Consider the following 23740-nt stretch of genomic DNA (forward strand, 5'->3'; position numbering starts at 1 on the left):
GCTGATCCTAAGTTCCGGCCTTTGTGTACACCTTCCCTGCCCACCTGGCAGGCGCAGGCCCGCCTCCCCACTCCCCACCTGCCCCAGCTTGCTCCTAGCTAGAAGGAAAACACCCAGGAGTTCACCGCCGGGTGGCTGGCGCTTTCATCTGGCCCCGTCCACTCGGGGTTTTCAACCGTAAACACAGTTCTGAATGCAGGACTGTGTGTGCGGGGGAGTGAAGAAGGCAGGATTTGTGTCAAGAGATTCCGGAAAACTAGCCCCTCCCCAAAGCCACCTGACGCTACTGGGGTGAGAGACAGGCCAACAGGGTGCCATCCGGAAAGATCCTGGGCCCCAGGATCCTGTCTCCATGCCCCCTCTTTCCCTGGCATCCCAGGCCGTGGTGGGGGGATCCTCCCCAAACCTTGCAGCCTTCCCTGCTGGTCAGAGTTCAGGTGTACACCCCTACTTCCTGGAAGGGATAGCTCCCCACAGCCTCCCTCAATCTGGGGTCACTCCTGCATCCCCCCCAGCAAAAAGTCATTGTTGAAAAGCCAGTGGCTGTCCCTACAGACCTGCTGTGTGTGTCAGGAACTTTACAGACAAAGCGGGACCCGCTGGGCTGAGGGCCTGGGATCGTCAGAACAACAAACAAGGACCAACTCCCACAGCCCCACCTGCACCTTGTGGAGCCCATTAGCAAGGGGAGGCCCCAGGCTGAGAGGCTGGTGGATTCAAACCCCTCCCGCAGGGACCAACATCCCACCTGGTGCTTCTCCCAAACGCCTTCCTGAGCATAGTCCTGCGGGTTTAGACAGAAGGTCTGGCTGCCCCACCCTCCCCTCACCCCCAGCTTTCCCCTACAGTGACTTGTGGCCACTTTTCTCCTGGGGCCGTGGGGACCCTGCACTGTAGACACAAGATCCCCAGAACGGGAGCAGGCCCAGAGCATCAGGGCTGCGGCTCAAGCCATCTACTCTGTGCGGGTGGGGATTGTGGGTTTCCGTGACCAATGATGGTCACCAAGGGGACTCGGGTGGGGGCGACCTTGGGGACTTAGCTAGGCCAGCTGACCTTGAGTCTGAGTCACTGGTTGATTCTGGAAGCTTCTCCTCTACCCCAGCATCAAAACAGGGTGTGCTTTTGTCAGGAATTCAAACCCCGAGTCCTGGTGGGACAGCAGTGGCCCAAGTGTGGCCACCAGGGAGCAACGGGCCTGGGCTCAACTTAAAACCTTCCAGGAGGCCCCTCAGACTGAACATGAGGCTGGGCAGGGCCTGGGGTCCGGAGCAGCCCCCTGCTGATGAAGTGTGTCTTTCAGGTGACCCCTCGGGACAGGATGGCCCACAGGGGAAGCTGCATAGGGATGGCCTGGCTGCCTGTCCTGCTGGTAAGTGGCCGGGGTGCCCGTGCCCCAGGGTATTCCTAGTGGGAGCTCCCATTTGACCATGTCCTTCTCTAGCCATGTCCCTCTCAGCCTGTCTGTGCAGCAGCCATGCAGTGATCACACACCACCGCCCCCACCTTCACCGGGCTCTCCAGGGCAAAGCCCTGACCAGCTCCGAGCCAGAGGCAGTCACTGTACTCAGAGCTCCCCTCACCAGGCCTGTGTGGTGGTGCCCAGCCCAGCGCACCTGTGCCAAGCTCCACACCCTAGGCCACGGGAGCTGGGAAAGTCAAGCCCGAGCTCCTGGTGAGCTGAGGCACCTGTGATTGGGGGCTGCGGGAAGGGGCCTCCCAGGCTTTGAGGGGAGTCTGGGGAGCTCCCAGTGCCAAGCGTTTGGGATGGAGCCTCTGACTGTCAGGCGAGGACTGCCAGGTCATTAGCTGAAGGGGTCCCCCCCAGGGCTCCTCCACCACAACCTCCAGGTGCTGACCAGAGACAGTGGGGGTCTCCAAGGGCGAGTGGAGGCCAAAGGAGCCCCTTCCTCGAGGCAGGCGTCCCTGGTATGCCGGGCCGGTGCGGAGGAGGCCAGCTGTGGCGAGAATGAGTTCTACAACCAGACCACTGGGCTGTGCCGTGAGTGTCCGCAGTGCGCGCCAGGGGAGGAGCCCTACCTGGTAAGCCCCGCCCCGGAGCACGGCCCCGCGGGGTGTAGGGAGCCCGCATGGCTGGCTGGGGTGGACGGCACTCCTCTGGGAAGAGCTGTGCACAGAGCACCTGCTAAGTGCCAGGAACCTGAATGTGGCTGCGGTGTTTGGGGTCCTCGCGCCGAGTGTGCACTCCCAGGGCCGTCAGCCTGGCCGGATGAGTTTATCCTGGAGCCAGCAGGAGGGGCAGCATCGGACGGGTGGGGGCAGCGGGGACCCCCGGCTCAGAGCAGACGGGGGAGGGCTGTGGGTCGGACAGTCCACGCCCCGAGAGAGGAGATCCTGGGAGCAGCCTGTGCACCTGGCGCATAGGAACCTCAGGGTCGCATGGTCGTCGTCGTGGTAATGCAGCCGCTGACCCACCTGTGTCCCATCCTTCCCTGGCCAGTCCTGCGGCTATGGCACCAGGGATGAGGACTACGGCTGTGTTCCCTGTCCTGCGGAGAAGTTCTCCAAGGGCGGCTACCAGATCTGCCGGCGCCACAAGGACTGCGAGGGCTTCTTCCGTGCCACGGTGCTGACCCCCGGGGACACAGAGCGCGACGCTGAGTGTGGGCCCTGCTTGCCTGGGTGAGCTCCGTGCCGCCTTGCCCACATCCCCTTCTGGGGCATGGGTCCTGCGGGGAGGAGGGTCACACATCTCCAGCTCCGGGAGAGGGGGGAAGAGGGGGACAGGTCTCCTGGTGGGAGTCCCACCACCTTCCACCCACTGGGCAGCCCACCTGGGCTCCATGTCTGTGTCCCTAAGTGGACCTCATCATAATAGCATCTCTGACCACCCAAATGAAGCAGATGTGTTGAATACTTAAAAGGAGACAACACATGTTGAGTGAGGAAAGAAAAACCAAGATATTTTTGGTATTTTTAGTAGTCTGGAAAAAAACTGAGGGTGAAAAGCTACTAATAGAAATATTTGTAATCAAAGCTATGGTGTTTCCAGTAGTCATGTATGGATATGAGAGGTGGACCATAAAGAAGGCTGAGCAGGGAAGAACTAATGCTTTTGAACTGTGGTGTTGGAGAAGACTCTTGAGAGTCCTTTGGACTGCAAGGAGATCAACCCTGAATATTCACTGGAAGGACTGACGTTGAAGCTCCAATACTTTGGCCACCTAATGGGAAGAACCAACTCATTGGAAAAGTCCCTGATGCTGGGAAAGATTAAAGGCAGGAGGAGAAGGGGGCGACAGAGGATGAGATGGTTGGATGGCATCACTGACTTAATGGACATGAGTTTGAGCAAACTCAGGGAGATAGTGAAGGCCAGAGAAGCCTGGTAGGCTGCAGTCCCTGGGTTTTCAAAGAGTTGGACATGACTTAGTGACTGAACAACAACAAATACATAGAGGATGAGATGGTTGGGTGGCATCACCAACTCAATGGACATGAGTTTTAGCAAACTCAGGGAGATGGTGACGGACAGGGAAGCATGGTATGCTGCAGTCCAGGGCGTCTCATGGAGTTGCAAAGAGTCAGACATAACTTAGTGACCACTGAACAACAATAGAAATATTTGAGACATATGGTTCCTATAATTCCCCCACAATTCTGTTATGTGTCAAAGTCTTCCCATAAAAACCAAAGTACAATTAGCCTGAAAGACAGAATCTTCCTTCAAGACAGCAGATTCCCCTTGGGAGGTGGAAAGTACAGCCCTGTAACCTGGTAACTGCCTCCCTCTGGTGGCCGCACAACCTATGCTACCAAGGGCTGCCAAGAGCAGTGGTGTAGGCTTCCTGGTGGTGATAATGGTAGAGGTGATGGAAGTGGTGATGATGAAGGTGATAATGGCAGTGGTCATGGTGATGATAGAGGTGGTGATGGCGTTGGTCATGGTGATGATGGAGGTGGTGGTGGAGGTGATGATGGAGGTGGTCATGATTATGAGGGAGGTGGTGGTGGAGGTAATGATGGAGGTGGTCATGGTGATGATGGAGGTGGTGGTGGTGATGATGGAGGTGGTCATGGTGATGATGATGGAGGTGGTCATGGTGATGATGAAGATGATGATGGAGGTGGTCATGGTGATGATGAAGATGGTGATGGCAGTGGTCATGGTGATGATGGAGGTGGTGGTGGAGGTGATGATGGAGGTGATCATGGTGATGATGGAGATGGTGATGGCAGTGGTCATGGTGATGATGGAGGTGGTGGTGGAGGTGATGATGGAGGTAGTCATGGTGATGATGGAGGTGGTCATGGTGATGATGGACGTGGTGACAGAGGTGATGATGGAGGTGGTCATGGTGATGATGGAGGTGATGGTAGAGGTGATGATGGAGGTGGTCATGGTGATGATGGAGGTGGTGGTGGAGGTGATGATGGTGGTGGTCATGGCAGCAGCAGCATTTTGAACACTGCACCAAATCTTGTAGCCAGCTTGTCACCTGTTATTCACCCCCTCCAAACCACTGTATTGAGTTAAGAGGAGATAGAAAATAAGAATATATCCAAACAAGAACACTGGGCATTAGTCTATAAGAAAAAGGAAATGCAGAAAGACCCTCCAAGGGAGAAACAAACTGAAAGTGAAAGACCCTTTAACACGAGGAGCCATCTTAAGCTTGCAGAAAATAACCTCAGTTCAGATATGTTGCTAGGGAGCCTCCAATTCCACCACCATCTCTGCTGTTGACTGACCCCACCTCCAGTCTCTCCAGGTTCTGGTCTTTGGTTCAGACACACTTCTTGAGCTGCAGACTTCTGTGTCCAGGTATCTGTCTGACAAGCTCTGACACAGAGGACCCATATTTGTCAAATGGGTGAAAAAAAAAAAACACGCATCTTAACAGTGCACTGTCCACATGCTTTCGTGTGGAGAACGGCCATAAAGGAGGCCGGGGGTCAGAGCTCTAGGAGGCCTCCCCGGGTGTCGCCTCCCCCATGACAAGCTCTCACTGACTGCGTCCACTCCCTGCTGGACCCCTAGGATGGGGTGAGGTTCATGGTGGCTTCTACCCGCCTGCTCAAGAGAGGGGAAAGGGAGCCTAGGAGCCCCCCCAGGGAAGCAGGTCTTTGGGAAGAAGCTACGTCCCCGTGGATGTGGAAGAAGATTCTAGAGGCCCCATCTGAACCTTAGTCTTGTCTTGGGCTCCTCATCTTAATCAGCCTTTGAGGAACAGGAGAAGAAGGAAGAAAGAACTAGGGAAAGTCACAGTATAGACCAGAGCGTGAGAAATCTGGGCTTTACAGAAAGACAAAGGGTCCCAGAGCTCTATGTGAGCACCCGGCATTGGATCGGGAAAGCTGCTGAAGCTGCTGAACAGGCATTCACACCCCCATTCGCCCAGGACAGGCCAAGTGAGCCCTGAAAAGAGAAACCCAACAACTGGGCGGTTCTGTGCACCGCAGGCCCCAGAAACCAGTGAAGGGTCGAATTCAGGCCCAGTTAGAGGACGCCCAGAGGGCTCCCGGAGGAACATGCTGGAACCTTGCAAACCTGGTCTTGGGGCCATTCAGCTCATCACACCGCTGGAGCTGGGCACTGCTCAGAGGCCCCTCCCCTAGGAGGGGCCTCTGAGCCAGGAAGATAGAGGGGAGCTGCTGGGTGGGGAGCAGCCTCACCCGGGAGCTTCTGTGCGGGAGCGTTGGCCCCGTGGACCCCTCCCCGACCTCCCTGAGGTGCCCAGCACAGGCTGGGGGGAGGGGTCAGGAATGACCACCATCGCTTGGAAGCTGTGGGGGGCTGGCCTGGCACCCTGAGCATGTGTTCCTGCAGGTGGCTCCCAGAGCAGCAGAGCGTGCATGTGAGAGCCTATGTGTAAACCTGCCTGGTGTGGCTCCTCTGGAGGGTGTTCTGAGACTGGCTAATTCCTGTTTACAAGATGCACAGGGTCTGAGGATAAAAGGCTCTTGAGGAAGGGCAGGCGGTGATGGTCACAGCAGGGTTGCTGATGGTCCAGCCCTCAAGGCTACAGTCCCCCCAGCCTCACCCCCCTGTCACGGGGCCAGGTGCACACAGCTGATAAACAAGAGATTAGAAAACAACCAGAGACCCAGCAGAGGGCAGGGAGTTTTCATCTTGAGTTGTATGAAGGGACAACACCGCCAGCAGCTCTTTACTCACCGACATCTCCTGATGTGAACACCTCGGGTGTTTATAGGACGTGGGCCCAGAGAGGCAGAGTCCTCTGGGGGCTGGGGGACCTCAGTGGAAGCAGGCCCAGACCTTTGGGAGGGCCCCAGGGGTGGCAGGGTCACGGCTGGCAGGCTGACATGGCAGGAGGGAGCTTCCTGGGTGTGAAGTCTTGTGGACAGCCATACTTGAAGGCCTTGATCTTCTGGTAGAGAGATACAGCCCCATCGTGAGCTCACCAGGTGCCCTCACCTGAGGATGAGGCAGGTGACTCTGGTTGTGACCTGGCTGCATCTCAGGCCCTCTGCCCTGACCACCCTAGACAGGGCCAAGGTCTCTGCTGCAGCCATGCCCTCCAGCCAGCCCCACTCCATCCCAGTCAGCAAGCGTCCAGGAGGTCCCAGGAGCTCCTAGACACCCCTGCCCATAACTCCGCCCGGCTACAGGCTATACCCTTGTGGGGGGCCACACCTCCTTCTTGGGGCATGCCCCCCACCCTGCGCCTGGCTATGATGGTTAGAGAATAAGCCGTGGAACGGGCCGCTCACCTGTCTGCTCTGTCTCCCCGCCGCCCCGCCTGCACAGCTACTACATGCTGGAAAACAGACCGAGGAACATCTACGGCCTAGTATGCTACTCCTGCCTGCTGGCACCCCCCAACACCAAGGAATGTGAGTGTCTGCCCCGTCCAAGGTCCTGATGCAGCCCTGACACCTCTCCTGACTTGGGAGCCGTGAGCCGGCTCCGGACGGCGGGGACACAGAGATGCTCCCCAGGGCAGGCGGGTGGGCAACAGGTCCCTGGGAGTGGGGGAGGGTTGGGTGGTAGAACCACACATCAGATGGGGGGTGACACCAGTTGAGGGACCTCTGTGAGCCTGAGTTTTCTGGGGGCACTAAAATCTGAACCATCCATCTCTTGCGATCCTGGCAAACACCCACAGCGCCAAGGTGTTTTGCTGAGAACTGCAAAGCGCTCAGCAGTGGTAAGTTCTCACACGCAATGTTTCAACGCGTGTTGAAGGGAAGCCTGCGGAGTGACCACAGGGCACGTGATGTAAACACTGAGGCCCTCGGTTTGGCCTCACCTCCGGCTGCCTTCTTCCTACCCTAACTCTGGTTTGATGCTCGTGGGTACCTATTTAGGAGGAAGGGCTGGAGCCCCCTGCTTCAGAAAAGGTGGCAGATGGCCTCCTGTGTCTGTGGTCGGGAGACATGGATGAGGTGGGACAGGTGGACAGATGGAAGACAAGATGACTGGGAGGGAAGGGGGAGTCCGGTCCAGCACTGGGGCCCCCCTCCCACTCGCGGGAGTTCCAAGGTCCACACGGGGGCCCTGCCCTCCTGGTTCTCCATGAGACCCTGCCCTCCCCATCTTCTCAAGGTATCTTGTCGAGGAGACAAGACTCTTAGGAGGGCCTAAAGCACCAGGAGGAAGGGAGGAGGGCAAGAGGAGACAGTAGTGCCTTTCTTGCTTTGAGATCCTCTGGGAGAGATGCTCTGGATGGCAGGGCCATGGGCAGCGGGGGCTGTGGGGCAGGACTGATGCCTGCATGGAAGGCATTTCCTCCCTCCCAAAGTCCTTAAACAGATGAACCTGAGAAGGACAGTTTGTGGGTCTTTAAAGCTGAACATTCCCACCCAGCCAGATGCTCAGTTGTGTCTGACTCTGCGACCCCATGAATTGCAGCATGCCAGGCCTCCCTGTCCATCACCAACTCCTGGAGTTCACTCAAACTCACGTCCATCGAGTTGTGCTAATTAATTCATAAATTAGAGGAGGCCCAGGCTTCCCTGGTGGCTCAGTAGTGTAGAACCCGCCTGCCAATGCAAGAGACACAAAAGATGCAGGTTTGATCCCTGGGTCAGGAAGATCCCCTGGAGGAGGGTATGGCAACCCACTACAGTATTCTTGCCTGGGAAATCCCATGGACAGAGGAGCCTGGCGGGCTGCTGTCCATGGGGGTCACAAAGAGTTGGAAAGGCTAAGCAACTGAACACACAGAGGCCTGGGGCTGCCCACAGGACGTGGTACGGCCGGCTTCGATCCTGTCCCAGGGAGCTCTGGCATGCAATCCTGTCCTGGAAGACATTGAACACCCTACCCACTAAGGATGGAATGTGGGGTTCATGCAGCTCCTCCCCATGGGCCTTCATCTAAAAGGTCATGGGACCTGTGTCCTTATTCAGGCCAGACCGTGCTAGACACCCGCAGCCAGAGAGCTCTCAGCCTGGGAGGAGCCCCCTTCTCTCCTTCAACATGAGGCCCATTGTGTGGAGAGTCCTCGGCCCCCAGCCCATAATTTATGGCTTATCTAAAGAACAGCCCCAGCCAGGCCCCCAGGAGTGAGCTCACAGGATCTGGTCCTGAAGGAGGTCAGCAAGGAAGTGAGGCCGAGTCCAGGAACCTGGAGTCCCACTGGGCGACCTTGGAAGTCACCTGACCTCTGTTTGTCCATCTGGGAAATGGGGTGATTCATTCAGTGAAGCTTCACAGGCTGATGTGGGGAGTGGAGCCTGCTTGGGTTGTGGTCTCCAGGATGGGCTCTGCCCCTCCCTCTGCACTCACCTTCCATCCTGGGCTCCTGCTCAAGGGTCAGCAGACAGGCCTGAAAGGCTGACTGTGATCAACTGACCAGCTGCCGGAAGGCCCACTCTAGGAAAACCAGGGGTCAGTCAGGTCTCTGGGCCCCAGGGCTGCCCTCCTGGGCCCAGTGTCAGGGGTCTCGAGCCCCTCCCACCTGGATGCTGCCTCTGGTTGGACGTGATCACCTGGGCTGGCCCCCTGAGAATTCAGCCCCCCAACACCCCAGGTTGCTGACAGTGGACCCTACAGATCACAGGAGAGAGTGCGACATGGACCCCGCATCTCAGGGCCGGAGTGGCCAGGCCCCAAGAAGTTGTCCTGAGGCCGGAGCCCTGGGCTGCTCCCCCTTCCTGGTGTGCCGTGACCATTGGAGAAGTGCAGGGTAGGGCCTCGGGACAGCGTCCACTCCTGGGGAGATCCTTGACTGGGCACAGCTTCCTCATCCACCTGCCCGTCCAGCGTTGTGGGCAAGAAGGTGCCCGAGGAGCCCGGTTCAGGGCAAGTTCATCACCTGACGGCCTGTGGGCGGCATGGACAGGGCAGCAGGCACCTTCGTCTCCGGCCGGGGTCAAGGAGGGGCCGTTCCAGGGAAGGAGGCCTGAGCCAAGTCCAGGAGCACCAGCCAGTCTGTCCTAACAACCCCCTAGTGGTACCATGAGGAGGTGACGCCTGGGCCCCCAAAGCCGGCTGAATTCCAGCTGTTAATGGGACTGAGTTTCTCCTCCAGTTGTGCACATCTACTGCTCGCTCCTGTCATGGGCATAGCAGCAGATCCCGGGGCCCGAGATGCATCCCCTGTGAGCAGCCAGGCCCTGACGGCTCTGCTATCGCCTCAGCCTCTGCACCAGGGCCACCCTGTAAGAATCCATAAAGTGTCCTTAAAAATCCAAACTGTTACCTACATGGAGGAGCCTGGGCTGGACTCTAATACAACCCATTGCCCACAGCCTGCGAGGGTTAACAGACCAGGGTCCCTAGTGACTCCTGCGTCCAGCCCTGTGCCTGGTGCTCAAAGACCCCAGAGGACAGTGGATGACAACTCACTGCCCCCCACACCACCCTACCCCCAGCCAGCTCCTGACTCATCGCTGCTGAGTAGAACTTGCTCTGTTTGCAGACAGACCTTGTCTGGGCTCTCTGGCCTCGCAATACGCCTCTCTTTGGTCCTTCATAGCTCCTTCCTTCCAAGAGGAAGCCTTGTGGACGCGGGACAGACCTGGCGACCACCCAACACCTAGGGACATTCTCACCTCAGCATCCAGCCCAGGAGACACGTGCTGGATGGACCAAAACCCCCCGACACTGAAGACCCATGCCCAGTGAGCCCTCACGGGGCCGCACAGGGTCCAGTGGGGCTGTCCTGAGGGCTCCCCCCACAGAGGTGCCCCCCGGCCACACAGCATCCTCCACTGTCAGATGTGCTCAGGGCGGGCCTTGTGTCTGATCCCCTGGATCCATGAGGAGCTCAGAGCTGCGCAGGCAATGCCAGCTGGAGGCCCCTGGGGAACCACAAATCGGGGCAGAGGCCCAGCTGCCACCTGATGGGGCGCAGGCACCTGAGGGCGCAGGGATGTGTCACTGTGTGCCAGCCCTGCCTGTCGGGGGCAAAGGCGTTTCGTAAGCCTGGCCGCTGGCAGCTCTGGCTGTCTCTAGACCACAGGCCCGGGCGCGTCTGTGTCCCCAAGCCTGTCACCGCCCCATGGGCAAGCCCAGCCGAGAGGGACAGGAACAGACAGAGGCGAGAGACACCCACACACAGAGCCCATGGGCGTTTGTTTTCCTGAGATGCGGCTTCAGCTGCCTCAAGTCCCTTGAACACACAGGTCGGCCTGGTTCCCAGGAAACAGTCTGCTTTTGAGAGGAAACTGGCTGGTGCTTGAAGCTGCCCTGAGAGAGAAGGCAGAATCAATTCAGTCCCGCTTAAATCTCATTTTACTTATGAGATGCGTCGTGAACCGGGGGGTGGGGCGGGGGCGGGGGAAAGGCTCTGGACACGCGCGGGAGCCCAGGAGAGGAGGAGAGACTCGCCTGGGGTTCCTCCCCACACCGCCCCGCCACCTGCTGTCCCCTCACTGCAGCCTCTACACGGGCTCCTGGCGGCCCTGGCAGCTCAGCGCCCCCGGCTCCGGGGGGTGTGAAGGGCCCACCATGGCCCCCGCGCCCTCAGCCCCGCCCTCTTGTCAGGAGCGCTAAGACTCACCCAAAGGCCTGCCCTCCGCAGGCAGGCAGCCTGGGGAATGGGCCTCTCCGCTGTGTGTGGAGAGCTGGGGGCAGCCCCGACAGTGACGACAGTGACGGAGGGCAAAGGGCAAAGGCCAGGCGCTCAGAGGGTGAAGGAGCTGGGCTACAGGAGCCAAAATCTCCAGCCAAGACGCCTCTGGTCCGGACATCAGACCAGCTGGCAGCATTCCAAGGATGAGCAAGGCCACCCTGGTGGGGGAGCGTGGCTGGGGGGACTGTGTGCCCCCACCCCCAGCAAGGCCATCCTGGTGTGGGGGAGCATCTGCTGGGCGGGCCCTGCCCTGCCCCGCCCCCTCAGTGCTCTCCGGACACAGTTCATTTTCTAACAGAAGCATGGTCACCTGGCGGCAGTCCCCAGCCTGCCATCCTTCCTGGCCTCCGCCCTCTGGTATCTGTAGTTTCCTGCTGGCTTTAAAAGGCGAGATCAGTTCCCGGTCTGCTTGCTGGACATAGACGGAGGAGTGGAAGATTCAGCCAGGAGTCTCCCCGCCACCACCCCTGGAGCTGTGATGTAGAAATTTGCTCTCCCCAGAGGCCCCAGGCACTGCCCAGGTCCAGGAACCACAGGCAGGGGGGCCGGCCTTGGACGTGGGGCTCACTGTCCCCACTCAGGCAAACCTGTGGCACGAATGTCCCCAGACCCAGAGAGAAAAGTAAGACAGGAGGAAACATGAGAACAAGACCTCATGTGCTAGGCTGCTTCAGTCATGCCCGCCTCTTCACAACCCCATGGTTGGTAAACAAAAGGAGATCCTCCCTACTAACCCCAAACCTCAAGTCCTGCCTAAGAAAGGCCCACCATCAGGCGACTTGATAGGGCAGCCTGCCTGTGGCTCCGCTGACCACAGAACCAGATTCCAAGTCACCCTTGCTGGGAGACACCTCTTACAATGGAGCCGAGTTTATGAATCACCGTTAAAGGGAAGGAAACTTCATTTCTGTTCTAACACCATTTGGTCACAACTATTTTGGAAACTTCTCAAAGGAAAATCCTGGAGAAAAATCCATCAAAATGTCAACTCTAGACCTCAAGGCTGTGGGTTAACCTTTCGCTTCTCTCATATTCTGATGTTTTCCCAATGTTTGATCGTGAGTGTGTGTTAAAAGTATTAACAGTCCATCCCTGTTTGATTAATGGAAGGAACCGCTCTGGTGTCCCCCCCAAACTCATGTGCACACCTGCCCCTCACCTGCTCGTGGGAACCAAGTCTGAATCTTAGACTGAGCAGGTGTGACCCCGTGTGTCCAGTGTAAGAAGCAAGGACCTGGCAAGGTCAGGGGCTCTCGGGGATGAAGGTACTGCCGGCCCAGCCCTTTCCTCATGAGGATCTTCCTCACAAGGACTCTGGGTCCCTGGAGCCAGGGCTCCCCCCGCAGCCTGCGCTCCGTCTCCAAGACTGGGGCAATGGAGGTCTCTTGAGGGACCCACGATCGGTCACTGCTGTCCCTGCAGGTGTGGGAGCCTCCTCGGGAGTTTCTGCCAACTTCCCCCGCACACCTGGCAGCAGCACCCTGTCCCCGCCGCAGCTCACCCACAAAGGTAAGGGGGGCACAGGTGGGAGATGGGGGTGAGGGGAGACAGGCGACTAGCAGGACGGGACCTCCCACCTCCCTCACTTCCCTCACGTGACAACCACACTGGGAGTTAGTGATTTCTCTGTGAGAGGGGACCGGTCCCTCCACAGATGCTGGGGTCACGGGGACCATGTTGGTGATCCGGGCACACGAGGTAGGGGCTGGAGGGATGTCAGCCCCCTGGGCTTTGGGCCTGACTCAGATGAGCCTTGATGGCTTTAAGTAAACCTGCTGACCTCACATTTTACTCACCCCTAAGTCCTCAGGGGTGGGGCTGCAGGGCCCTGGCTTCACTTTCTCTTGGAGCAAAACTGGGTGCTGGGCCCTCCCTCGCAGTGCTCCCACTCCGCCCAGCTTGAAAGCACCTTCGGGCCCAGGTCTCGGGCTCAGGCACCTTCAGAGTCCCAAGGCACAGCCCGCCAGCTGGACCCTTGCCCTCATCCATGGGGAACATCAGGGCAGGGCCTCCGCTGAGGTTCTAGACTCACTTCCTCCAGGACAGAGGTGGCACCCCACAGATGAGGGGAAGACACCAGGCCCACTCAGATCTGCTTCCAGACACACCCCACCTGGGTGGCGGGGGACGCGTGCCCACTGCTCACTTAAAGCGGGGAGACTTCCTTGAGGTCCAGACACCTGGATGGGGTCCCTTCCATCCGGGTGGGGGGCTGGATCCTGCTTGGTTCCCTCAGAGAATCAGGACAGGTCTCCCTTTCTAGGGAGATGCGGGCAGAGCACTGAGCAGGGGAAGCAAGGGGTGGTCCCCATGCTGTCTCAGCTGGTGGGCCCTGATCACACAGAGCCCAAGGCCGCATGAGATGCTGGAACCAGCCCGAGAGCCTACCCTTGGAGGTGATGCTTCTACCTGGCTTTGTGGGGAAAAGTCTTGGACTAAACTGTCTTCAGGACAGTTTAGCTCTTGGGCCCCCCTTCCTCCAGTCCACTTGCTGGGTCCCCAAAGAAACAGAACCGATGGCAGACACCCAGGGAGCAACCTCGGTGCTCCTGGTCTGCCGCTGCTGACCAGCGTGGGCCGGACTGGTGGTCCCGATGTGACGGCCAGAGCAGGTGTACAGGGCTCGGTGCTCGGGTGAAGCTGGGGTTTTGAATTCCAATGGTCTGCTGGAGGGTTTGGTGGCAGGGCCCCTGCTCACCGGGCCACAGCCTCGTGGGGCAAGGGGGCCTGATCCCTGAGGCATGGCCTTCTCTCCCGACCACAGCAGAGCTCTCAGGCCAAGGACACCTGGCCACCGCCCTGGTCATTGCCATGTCCACCATCTTCACCATGGCCGTCGCCATTGTCCTCATCATCATGTTCTACATCCTGAAGGCCAGGCCGTCTGCCCCAGGTACTGCCTCGCCCCCCACACCCCTCACCAGCCCCCTCCCCCTGATGCCAGCCAGCCACTCATGCCCCCTGTCCCCTCAGCCTGCTGCCCCAGCGCCCCCGTGAAGAGCCCAGAAGCCCCCGTGAGCGAGGAAGAGGAGAAGAAAGAGGCCAAAGGTGGGCAGCAGCCCCTGGAGCCCGCAGTAGGAGGTGGGGGGCTGGAGCATGCCCCCCCAACCCCTAAGGAGGCCGGGCCCTGACCCCCCCCCTCCCACCCCCACAGACAACGTGGTGATCTTCTCTGAGAAGGACGAATTCGAGAAGCTGACGGCGGCTCCAGCCAAATCGGCTAAGAGGTGAGTCATGGAGGCAGCCCGGCCGAACTGGGGGGGGTGTCTTTGGGGTCCGAGCAGGAAGGGGCAATGGGCCTGTGGGGGCCACAGGGTGGGGGCGGTGGCCCAGGGTCCTCAGTGCCCGTGCCCCTGCCTGCTCTGCCCTGGGACCTGAAACCGCCGGCTGTTGGCTCCGTGTCTTAGCCTCCAGCGGGCACTGGGTGGGGCTGGGTCTCTGTCACCCAGTCACCAGCACATACGGTCCTTTGTTCTCGAATAAGTCTTCAGCCAAACCACAGGAAGCGAGCAGAGTGGTTATAGGTTGTTTTTCATCCGAGTGGAATGATTTTGGGGGCATGACTAGGGCCATGGCCCTGGGCAAGGGACAGGGTGTGACTGGAGCCCACCTCCTGTGGGTATCCCGAACCCCTCTCCTCCTCAAAGGGGCTCCCTCTCACTCTGGGCATCTGCCAGACCTGGTGCTGTGGGAGCCCGTCTGCCCGGTGCAGACTTGGGCCCGCAGAGTGGCGTCTCTCCACCTCACAGTCTGTGCCCGAGCCTCTAGGGAAAGCAGGGACAGGCTAGGGAAAGCAGGGACAGGTTTCTGTACCCACGGTCACCACCCCTGGGGCAGCGGGCCAGGCTGGCTGGCACGGTGCCCTTTACCATGGTCCTGTCTCTGCAGCGAGAACGACGCCTCATCAGAGAAGGAGCAGCTGCTGAACCGGAGCCTGGACAGCGACGAGGAGCCAGCCCCAGATGGGCAGGGCCCCCCGGAGCTGTGCCTGCTGTCGCTGGTCCACCTGGCCAGGGACAAGTCAGCCACTGCCACCCGGGCGGCCGGGGTAAGGCCTACACCCGACTCCCCGACAAACGCTGCCTTCTGCTGAATGCACTCTGCCAGCTCTGGGGGTTTCTCCCTTGGGCCCCAGCAGAAGACAGGTTCAGAATCTGAAACTAAAGACAGGGAAGTTAGTTCTCTTGTCATACAGCTTGAGAGAAGAAATGAAGAAATAGTGAGCCAAGAGAAAAAAGGTTAAATTGCTGGGAACAGCACAAGACAGGAGAGTCCCTTGCAAATGTACTAGAATAGGTCCAACCAGACAAGATTCACATGTGGGCACATACATGCACGTGCACACGCACACACACACACAAGCCTGCTGCCCAGAGGCTGGGCGTGCCCCTCGTGGGGGCCAAGGTGCACCAGGGGGGGTCACTGTCCCCACCTGGGCCTGTTAGCTCTGCTCCTGGCATCACTGCTCATGGTGAAGGTGCCCAGTTGGAGTTGCTGTGGTCGGGTCTTGACAGGAATATGCCCTGGTGCCCAGTTCACTGACCTCTGGGGGTGGGGGCCGTGGAGTTGTCCAAAGAGGGTGGCTCCAAGGGGCCTTGTGCACCCGCCCCACCTGCCAGGCCCCTAGCTGCCCACCCTGCAGGGAGAGGGCTGCATAGCTCTGTGGCTGTGGAAACCCCACCCCTACCCCCTGGTGAGCTGGGCTGGAGGGTCCGTCCTTTTGGAGAGACTGAAGCCAGTGAATACGGATGTGGCCTCTGGTTGTCTGTGAGTCTGAATGTCCAGTGGAGCAGAGAAGCCCCGTGGACACTGAGGGCGCCGAGCCGGGGAGGGCTTTCTTCTGTGAATGTGACAGATGTTCTGGTGAGGATGTAGCTCAGCATTTCTGACACGGAATCAGGAAGGGGCCCCGCTGACATGGAGATGGAAGACGTGGGCCTGTGCTGCTGATACCCACTTTGTGAAAATTCATACTCTCTTAATTTTTTCTGGGATTCCCTGGTAGCTCAGTTGGTAAAGAATCTGCCTGCAATGCAGGAGACCCTGGTTCAATTCCTGGGTTGGGAAGGAAGATCCCCTAGAGGAAGGCATGGTGACCCACTCCAGTATTCCGGCCTGGAGAATCCCATGGACAGAAGAGCCTGGCAGACTGCAAAGAGTTGAACATGACTGAGCGACTTTCACTAACTTTTTTCACAGATTCAGAGTCGAAGGAAGAAGATACTGGACGTGTATGCCAGTGTGTGTGGTGTTGTGGAAGGTAAGGGGAGGTGTGGGGCCCTGACTCCCCAGGGACCCTCCAGCACTCTGGGTGTCCCAGGAGAGGCTGAGAAGAACCGCCTCCCAAGTTGCTCATCAGCTTGGGTGGTGGGGACGGGGGGCAGGCCAACAGAGGTGTGGAGGGACGTGTGTTTCAGTTTCTTTTCTCTCTGCTGTTCAGGTGGTTGATGTCTGTTCTGCCATCCAGCTCACTAACTCGTCCTTCTTCATTCTGCCATGGAGCTCATCCACTGAGCTTTAATCTCGATTGTTACCTTTTGCAGTTCCAACATTTCCATTTGGTTCTCCTTTACATTTTCTATCTTTTGTTAAGGTATTCTATTCTTTTTTCATCTGTTTCAAGTATGTTTGTAATTACATGTTGAAGCACTTTGATCACAACTTCTTTACAATCCTCGCCAGATAACCTAACATCTCTGTTATCCTTGTCAGCATTTACTGATGGCCTTTTTTCATGCATTTGAGGTCTTCCTGGTTCTTGGCGTGATGAGTGACTGTTGAAACTGGAAAGTTTCACATGACACTCTGAGACTCGGGGTCTCACCTGAACCCTCTGTGCGGCTGCTTTCCTCTGACATACCTGAGCCGAGGAGGGGTGCCCCTGTCACCCCCAGGTGGCTGTGGATCTTTGAGCCCAACCTGTGCAGGGGTGTGGGTAGACATCCACTGCTCTGAGTGGTCTCTACCAACACCGTGGTGGCAGGGAGGCCTGTGATGAGCTGCTGGATGAGGAGGAAGCCAGGGTCCCTGCCTGGCCTCCGGGGGTGGACGCCTAGGCTCCTGTCCCATTTTGCTTGCATTGGAGGGAGCGGCACCAGGGTTGTCCTATGGCGTTTCACTGTATGAAGGCAGATACTGTCTGTTTTCTTCTTGCGAAGAGAGTGAAAGGTTGTTGTTGAATCACGCGAATACACTGGGATTCTTGGCCCCCAGAGGAGAAGAATTCAATCCGGGGCCAGAGACGAGGCTTGATAGCTCAGAGCTTTTGTGTAATAAAGTTTTATTAAAGTATAAAGGAGATAGAGAAAGCTTCTGACATAGGCATCAGAAGGGGGCAGAAAGAGTACCCGCTTGCTAGTGTTAACAATGAAGTTATATAATCCAAAGAATGTCTGGAGGTTATAAAGACCTTATCAGACCTACTCCCATAATTTACATTTTAAGGTAACACTGTCCTCAGGCAAGATACATCCTTGTAAAGACCAGGTCTACTCCCATAATTAACATTTTAAGATAACAGAAGGTTGAATCCAAAGACTGTCCTTAGGCAGGATACATTATTGTTATATAATCCTAAGGAATGTGGAGAAAGAAAAAAAGTTTGTCCTTTCTTCCTCCTTGAGAATTCCAGACCCCTCTCTCCTTGGGGACCCCTAGACACCCTATCAACCTGCCTAGGAACTGACTCTCTCAAGAGCATTCCACCTATGCTGGTTGGTGGGTTTTCAGCTGTACTTAGAAGGAGGAAGAGGGGAAAGCGTGGAGTGAACACTTCCTGGTTGAGTCTAACATATAGCAGGGTCCAAGGACTGCTAGGGCACTGATGTGGCTCAGGTGACCCATGCAGGACTGTCCTTGGAGCACCTTTTAAGAATGACCTTGGTCCCCTAAAGGGACCTGATACGGGGAGGGTCACCTGACTAGGTTGGCCGCGTCTGATGGAGCTGCTGGGGTCAGGGGAATGGACAGGCTTCGAGTGTGGCTGGCAGTGTCCCAGGAGTTGTTCGCCTGAAGCATGCATTCTTTGTGGATTTCTGCATTTGTGTTATATTTTACGATTTTAAAAAAGGTTCTAGAAATCCTGTTCAAGGGTGTCAAACTTCTGCTGATGTCTGACGTGGCCCTTTGTCCCTCAGGCCTCAGCCCCACGGAGCTGCCCTTCGACTGCTTGGAGAAGACCAGCCGGATGCTCAGTGCCACGTACAACTCGGAGAAGGCGGTGGTGAAGACGTGGCGCCACCTGGCCGAGAGCTTTGGGCTCAAGCGGGACGAGATCGGTGGCATGACAGATGGGCTGCAGCTGTTTGACCGCATCAGTACGGCCGGCTACAGCATCCCCGAGCTTCTCACCAAGCTGGTGCAGATTGAGCGGCTGGACGCCGTAGAGTCCCTGTGTGCGGACATCCTGGAGTGGGTGGGGGTCCCGCCACCCGCTGCCCAGCCACCCCCTGCATCCTGAGCAGGGCCGCAGTCCCCAAGGCCAGGCTGTCTCCTCTGCACACCAGGGGCACCTCGCTGGTCCGAGGAACAGGAGGACACAGGCCTGTCTCCCAGTCTAACCAGATAGAAGATCCGTGTGGACATGAGGTTACACTGGCCTCACCAGGCGCAGTGGGTCTGTGCGCATCTATCTGGCCTGCCCCACTTGCTCCTCCACGGATGCGGTCGGCACTGCCCGGTGTGCACCACGGTGCCTAGAGGACACAGTGAAGCCTATCTGTCCTGTGGGGAGTTCACCGCCCCAGGGGACATACTTTTCTGGAAGACCACAGACAGCCCAAGGGGGTGTGGGAACGGGGGCACAGCTTGGGGGAGCCGCTTCCCTAGGCGGGGGGCATGGGGGCGCCCCATGAGGAACGCAGCTCTGAGGTTGGGAAAAGGCTGCAGAGGCACCACGTCCTCCCGCTCCAGGCTCATTGAGGGTCTGCACCGCCTGCGGGACCCCGGGCTCACTGTCCCCACGGCCCTTCTGCCTGCAGGATGCCTGCCTCCCACGGATGTCCAATCAAGGGCAGTCTCCTGGCTTCACTCAGTGCTGCACAAGGCCAGCCTCAGGACCCGGGGTCCCTGAACTGCCTCTGCTTTCTTTCTCGAGCGGACTGGACCCTCTAGGGCAGTAGTGCTCAGGGACACAAGTTGTTTGCTTCAAACAGAAATGAGGGGTTGGCTTTGCTTGGAAAGGGAAACAGCCATGGAACCCTCAGGCTCCAGAGGGTCTTGGACAGGGATGTGCCTCGTGGGCCTTCTGAGCCCCTCAGGGAACGTGGGGTCTGTAGCCATGGGGACCTGGTCTGCTCGTGCCAACAGGGGCCGATTTCTTCCCCTCCCAGGGCTCAGTTTGCTTCTCTTCTGCAAATAGGTTATTCTGTGATTCTAAGTCAGAGAAAGTAAAGTTGGGCAGACCTGAAGGGGGTCTGGAGACCATGCCAGGCCTTCCACGGATGTGAGTGCACTGTGAGCTGTCGGGGAAACGGGAATGAAAACAGAACTGAGTTCTCACAGTAACTTTAAGTGTCCGGCAGACACTGAGAGAGGGGCTTAACAGCCTTGTTCTGGCAAATTCTCTGAGGACATCTGCTGTGGCCAGAACCAAGAACCAGGGGTGATCAGGCAGGTTGAGGGTGTTTAACTGTGAATTCTCTGCTCAGCCCCCAGGGACAGACCTGACCCCGTTGTTCCTAAACTGAAACCAGTCTCTGGCTTATACTTTTGTGAAATGACAAGTCCCATGACTGACAAATGCTTCTGGGGAGGAAACCAGGTATATGCGGAGGGCAGAACGCAACCTCCCGGCCCTGAACGCAGAACATTTGTCCATTTAACACCATTGTTGTCTGTGGTGTCGGCCTGCTGTGCCCCGCAGGGCACACTCACACACAGCCTGGTTACCCTCAGTCCCCGTGGCCCCTTGGCACAATCCCGGCTCTGTGCTGCTGCTGCTGCTGCTGAAGCCACCTTCTCTGAGGCTGTGGACGTCAGAGGAGGCGGATCGGGCGGCCACAGGGCCGGCGGTGCCAGGCCTGTCTTGGGGGCTCAGCCCGCCATGTGCAGGGAGTTTGTCCTGACAGTGACTCAGTCCTTCGTCATCTGCTCACCTGGGGACAAACCCAGGCAGGAATCACTCTGGAGGGCTTGAGCCTACATGATGGGTTCAGATCACTGAGTCTACAAGGACTCTAACCGAGCAAAGCTGGGCTCCCCCTGCTGTCCTGTATGGCCACAGCCACTGTTCCTGCTGAAATAAACATACTCAGAAAACACCCCTGCCAGAGCTGTGGGCCCTGGCCAGTGGAATCTTCATTGTCAATGTTTGTGTCTAGGTCTGTTTATATAACTTATTATGTTTTACAATTTCAATAAACTAATAACAAGAAGACCCCTGGCTTCCAGGGATTGGCTGGGGGAGGGGGCGGGGGCGGGGGTTGGGGGCGGTGTGGGTAGGCAGGTCTGTGGCTCTGCTCCTGGCTGTCCACCTGTGTGTGATGTGCTATGGGAGTCCCATCTGAGGCCACTGGGGGTCCCAGCTGGCTTTGTCCCCCCAACAAGGGCTGCCTCCTCATCAGTGGGAGCCAAGGGGTTGGAGCAGGAGCCCAGGCGAGCACTGCCGCTCCAGCGATCACTGTCCAGCCAGGCTACCCAGCGCTTCCCTAACTTGGGGAAGTGAAAGTCGCTCAGTCATGTCTGACTCTTTGCAACCCCATGGACTGTAGCCTGCCAGGCTTCTCTGTCCATGAATTCTCCAGGCAAGAATACTGGCGTATTCTCTAGTTCCCTTTTCTAGGGGTTCTTCACGACCCAGGGATTGAATTCTTTACTGTCTGAGCCATCAGGGAAGGCCTAACTCAGGGAAGACCAGCTCTAAAGAGACAGTGGGACAGGAGGAGGAGGCCTGAGAAGGGGACAGAGGAGGCGCCTGTGGACACCACAAGGGCAGGGGACCGCACGAGGACTGAAGGGGCTCAGGGAGTTTTGTGATGACACAGCGGAGGGCCCACGGCAGGGCGGCAGTGACAACAGGTAAAGACCAGAGGGACAAACAGAGCTTTTGAGAATTCCTACAAGACAGGACCTGTGCCTTGGTGCCACCAGCAAGAAGATAGCTCACCCTGGCAGGGTCCCTGGTGTCCTGAGATCGTAGGGCCTGAGCATGGCCAGCAGATGTCTGGGGCGGCCACCTGCCTGCCGTCCTTTCTGCTGCCTAGGGTCCTCCCACCTGGAATCTCCTCAAGAGTCCTGTGCAGGGTCACCATGCCTCTTGCCCCCATATTCAAACAGAACCTATTGTGTGATCACGACACACACACACACCCTGTGTCCTGAACCTGAACACGGCAACCCAGAAGCTGTCAGCACAGGCTCATCTAGATGAATAAACTGTGACTCAGAAGGGCTGTGTTCAGGGTCACAGCAATTTCTAGCCCACCTGCCGCTTCCACAGCCAAGTGGCTGTCGGGGCCATCCAGACATCTCAGCTTCACCAGCATCCTGGTGGGTTGTCCACACACACCAGCCTCACCAGCATCCTGGCGGGGAAGCAGTCAAGCTTAGAAGGACTAGAGGCACTTCCACACCCTCCAGGGCACCCCAGGGCAGTTAATTCAGACTCGATGGTGGCGGGGGAGGGAAAGGACTCTTTAAAGCCCACCCTGGTGACTGCAATGAGCAGCCCAGACAGACTGAAAGCTCACTGCTTTAGACGAGGGACTGGGAAATGGGACACAAAGGGTCACCCACCCTCAGCTCAGTTGTGGAGTCACTGAAGGTGAGACCATGGCGGGGGCACGCCTGTGTGTTCCAACACGCGCTCCCTGTGCATTTACATATGTGTAGAATTTTAAATGTGAACAAAAGTACTTTCAAACAGCAGCAGAACATTAAAAATAGAAACAGGAGTTCTGTTTTCTTTCTGTGTCACCTTGTGTTCCCCATGCCCCAACACCCCTTAGACGTGCACCCTCATGCACATTGAATACGGCTCTTCAGAGTTGAGTCTCACTCGTTTATCCTTTTCTTTGTCATTTCATCTCGCCTTTTAGACTTTCTGAAACCATTCTCCTTCCTCCTGAGGTACGTCCTTTAGAGGTTTAGGTGGAGCTTGGTGTTGGTGAGTGTTTGGTTTGTCTGAAATGTCCTGGGAAGGGTGATGATAAGGACGCCTGGGCAGATGGCTGTGGGGAGTCACCCACCTGTGCTGCCCTTTCAGCTGACCTGTCTTCTCTCTTGGCTGCATGTAAGCGTCTGCTGGTCTTTGGTGTCCTTCCGTTTCTTCCAGTTTGATGTTTCTAAGGAGTGATCTCTTTGCACCTGTCTTCCTGCTAGTTCATTTGGCTTCTTGAACGGAGAGTTGTGTTTTCCATCCTTCTCATTTTATCCCCAGCCACGCTTTTCTCAGATCTCTCTGCTGTGTTTTCTCCTGCTGGGGCACGTTTACACTTGTGTTAGATCCTTTCATGCTTCATCCTCCACGTAAGAGAGTCTTCTAGGTTTTCATCCTGCGTACTTACAATGACCAATTCTCCTTTCAATCTTATCTATTGTCTGATTTCAACAGTTACATTTTCATTTCTGTAAGCTACTTTTTTGAAAACTTTACAGTCCATTTTGTTAGTCTCTTGTCTCTTCATAGTACCTCTAGCCATCTTGTTTCTTTGAACCTAGCTAACATGGCTTATATTCCACTTTGGTATCTCAGCTGTTCTCTTCAACAGTCCAGTGTCGCTGAGGCAGGGTCCCACACGCCCTCTGAAGACTTGTTGTTTAGTCACTAAGTCATGTCCAACTCTTTGCGACCCCACAGAGGAGCCTGGCAGGCTCCTCTGTCCACGGGAGGCTAGAGGAGGCAAGAATACTGGAGTAGGTTGCCCTTCCTCCTCTAGGGGATCTTCCCTTGCTGGGGATCAAACTGCGTCCTCTCACTGGCGGTTGATTCTATGCCACTGAGCCACCTGGGAAGCACCCTGCAGACAGGGTCTCATCACCTGTATTGCCTTCAGAGGTCCCAACTCTGCAAAGATCATGGTTAACCCACCACCCTGATGGCCCCTCTTCTCTGCCCTCCAGTTCAGGGCCTTAGGCCCCAGGCCTTTGTGACCCACCTGTCAGTTCTGGCTCCAGGGGGTCTTGTACATGGCCACCAGCTGGGGGTGTATATGTGTCCCCGACATTCTTAGCTGCATGGCAACCTGCAGGATGGAGTCAGTCCCTCCACTGGAATCAAGCTCTCTACTTACCCCTTATTCCAGCAAGTGTGGCGAGGCTGGAGGAGCAGATGTGAGCCCCAACCAGATCCGGGTTGACCCCCAGCATTGCAAACTCACCCTCCCCTCTTGGAGGGCCACTGTGTGAGCAGCTGTGGCCGGGTGCTGGGCCATGTCTCTTTCAGCTGGGCTGTCTCTTTCAATAAGGACAAGACCCAGCACGAGGGTCTGATGAGGATCAAACAACAGAAAAGAACTTGGCTCCGTGCTGACAAACAGCAGAAGCTTCCTTCTCTAATCCTGCCTGTTTATTAGTCCAGATGAGTTAGGATGACTTCCCCATGTTCTAAAGGGAATTCAGATTGGGATTAGTCTTGGCTGAAGCATGTGAAGTACTTGGGGAGATGAGGCCCCGACACAGCGGAGCCCCACCGGGAACTCAGGGTCTGTTTCATCAGATTGTCCTCCATGTCCCCCCAGCCAAGCCTGGATGGTCGCTCATCAGGTTCTGAACCTTCCTTGGTATTTGATTCCTGT

The 23740-nt window shown here is 57.2% G+C and overlaps 1 protein-coding gene across 1 annotated transcript; it reads left to right on the top strand.

Moving 5' to 3' along the window:
• The first annotated feature begins 1307 nt into the window (after positions 1–1307).
• On the top strand, positions 1308–18465 carry EDAR (ectodysplasin A receptor). Its single transcript, XM_055539095.1, has 11 exons — positions 1308–1372; positions 1921–2043; positions 2462–2643; positions 6734–6819; positions 12429–12515; positions 13774–13899; positions 13980–14054; positions 14161–14233; positions 14895–15054; positions 16206–16266; positions 18143–18465. The coding sequence occupies exons 1-11, from the start codon at positions 1322–1324 to the stop codon at positions 18463–18465; spliced, it is 1347 nt and encodes a 448-aa protein (XP_055395070.1). The 5' UTR covers positions 1308–1321.
• The last annotated feature ends 5275 nt before the right edge of the window (positions 18466–23740 follow it).

This window comes from Bubalus kerabau, chromosome 11 (genome assembly GCF_029407905.1).
Source record: "Bubalus kerabau isolate K-KA32 ecotype Philippines breed swamp buffalo chromosome 11, PCC_UOA_SB_1v2, whole genome shotgun sequence".
NCBI classification, from domain to species: Eukaryota; Metazoa; Chordata; class Mammalia; order Artiodactyla; family Bovidae; genus Bubalus; species Bubalus kerabau.

What these genes read in the sequence shown, in the direction of transcription:
- EDAR (XM_055539095.1), top strand. Translation starts at nt 1,322, where the DNA reads ATGGCCCACAGGGGAAGCTGCATAGGGATGGCCTGGCTGCCTGTCCTG. An exon ending in TGTGGGCCCTGCTTGCCTGG is followed by an intron (nt 2,644 to 6,733) that starts GTGAGCTCCGTG and finishes CCGCCTGCACAG; the next exon opens with CTACTACATGCTGGAAAACA. An exon ending in TGTGTGTGGTGTTGTGGAAG is followed by an intron (nt 16,267 to 18,142) that starts GTAAGGGGAGGT and finishes TTTGTCCCTCAG; the next exon opens with GCCTCAGCCCCACGGAGCTG.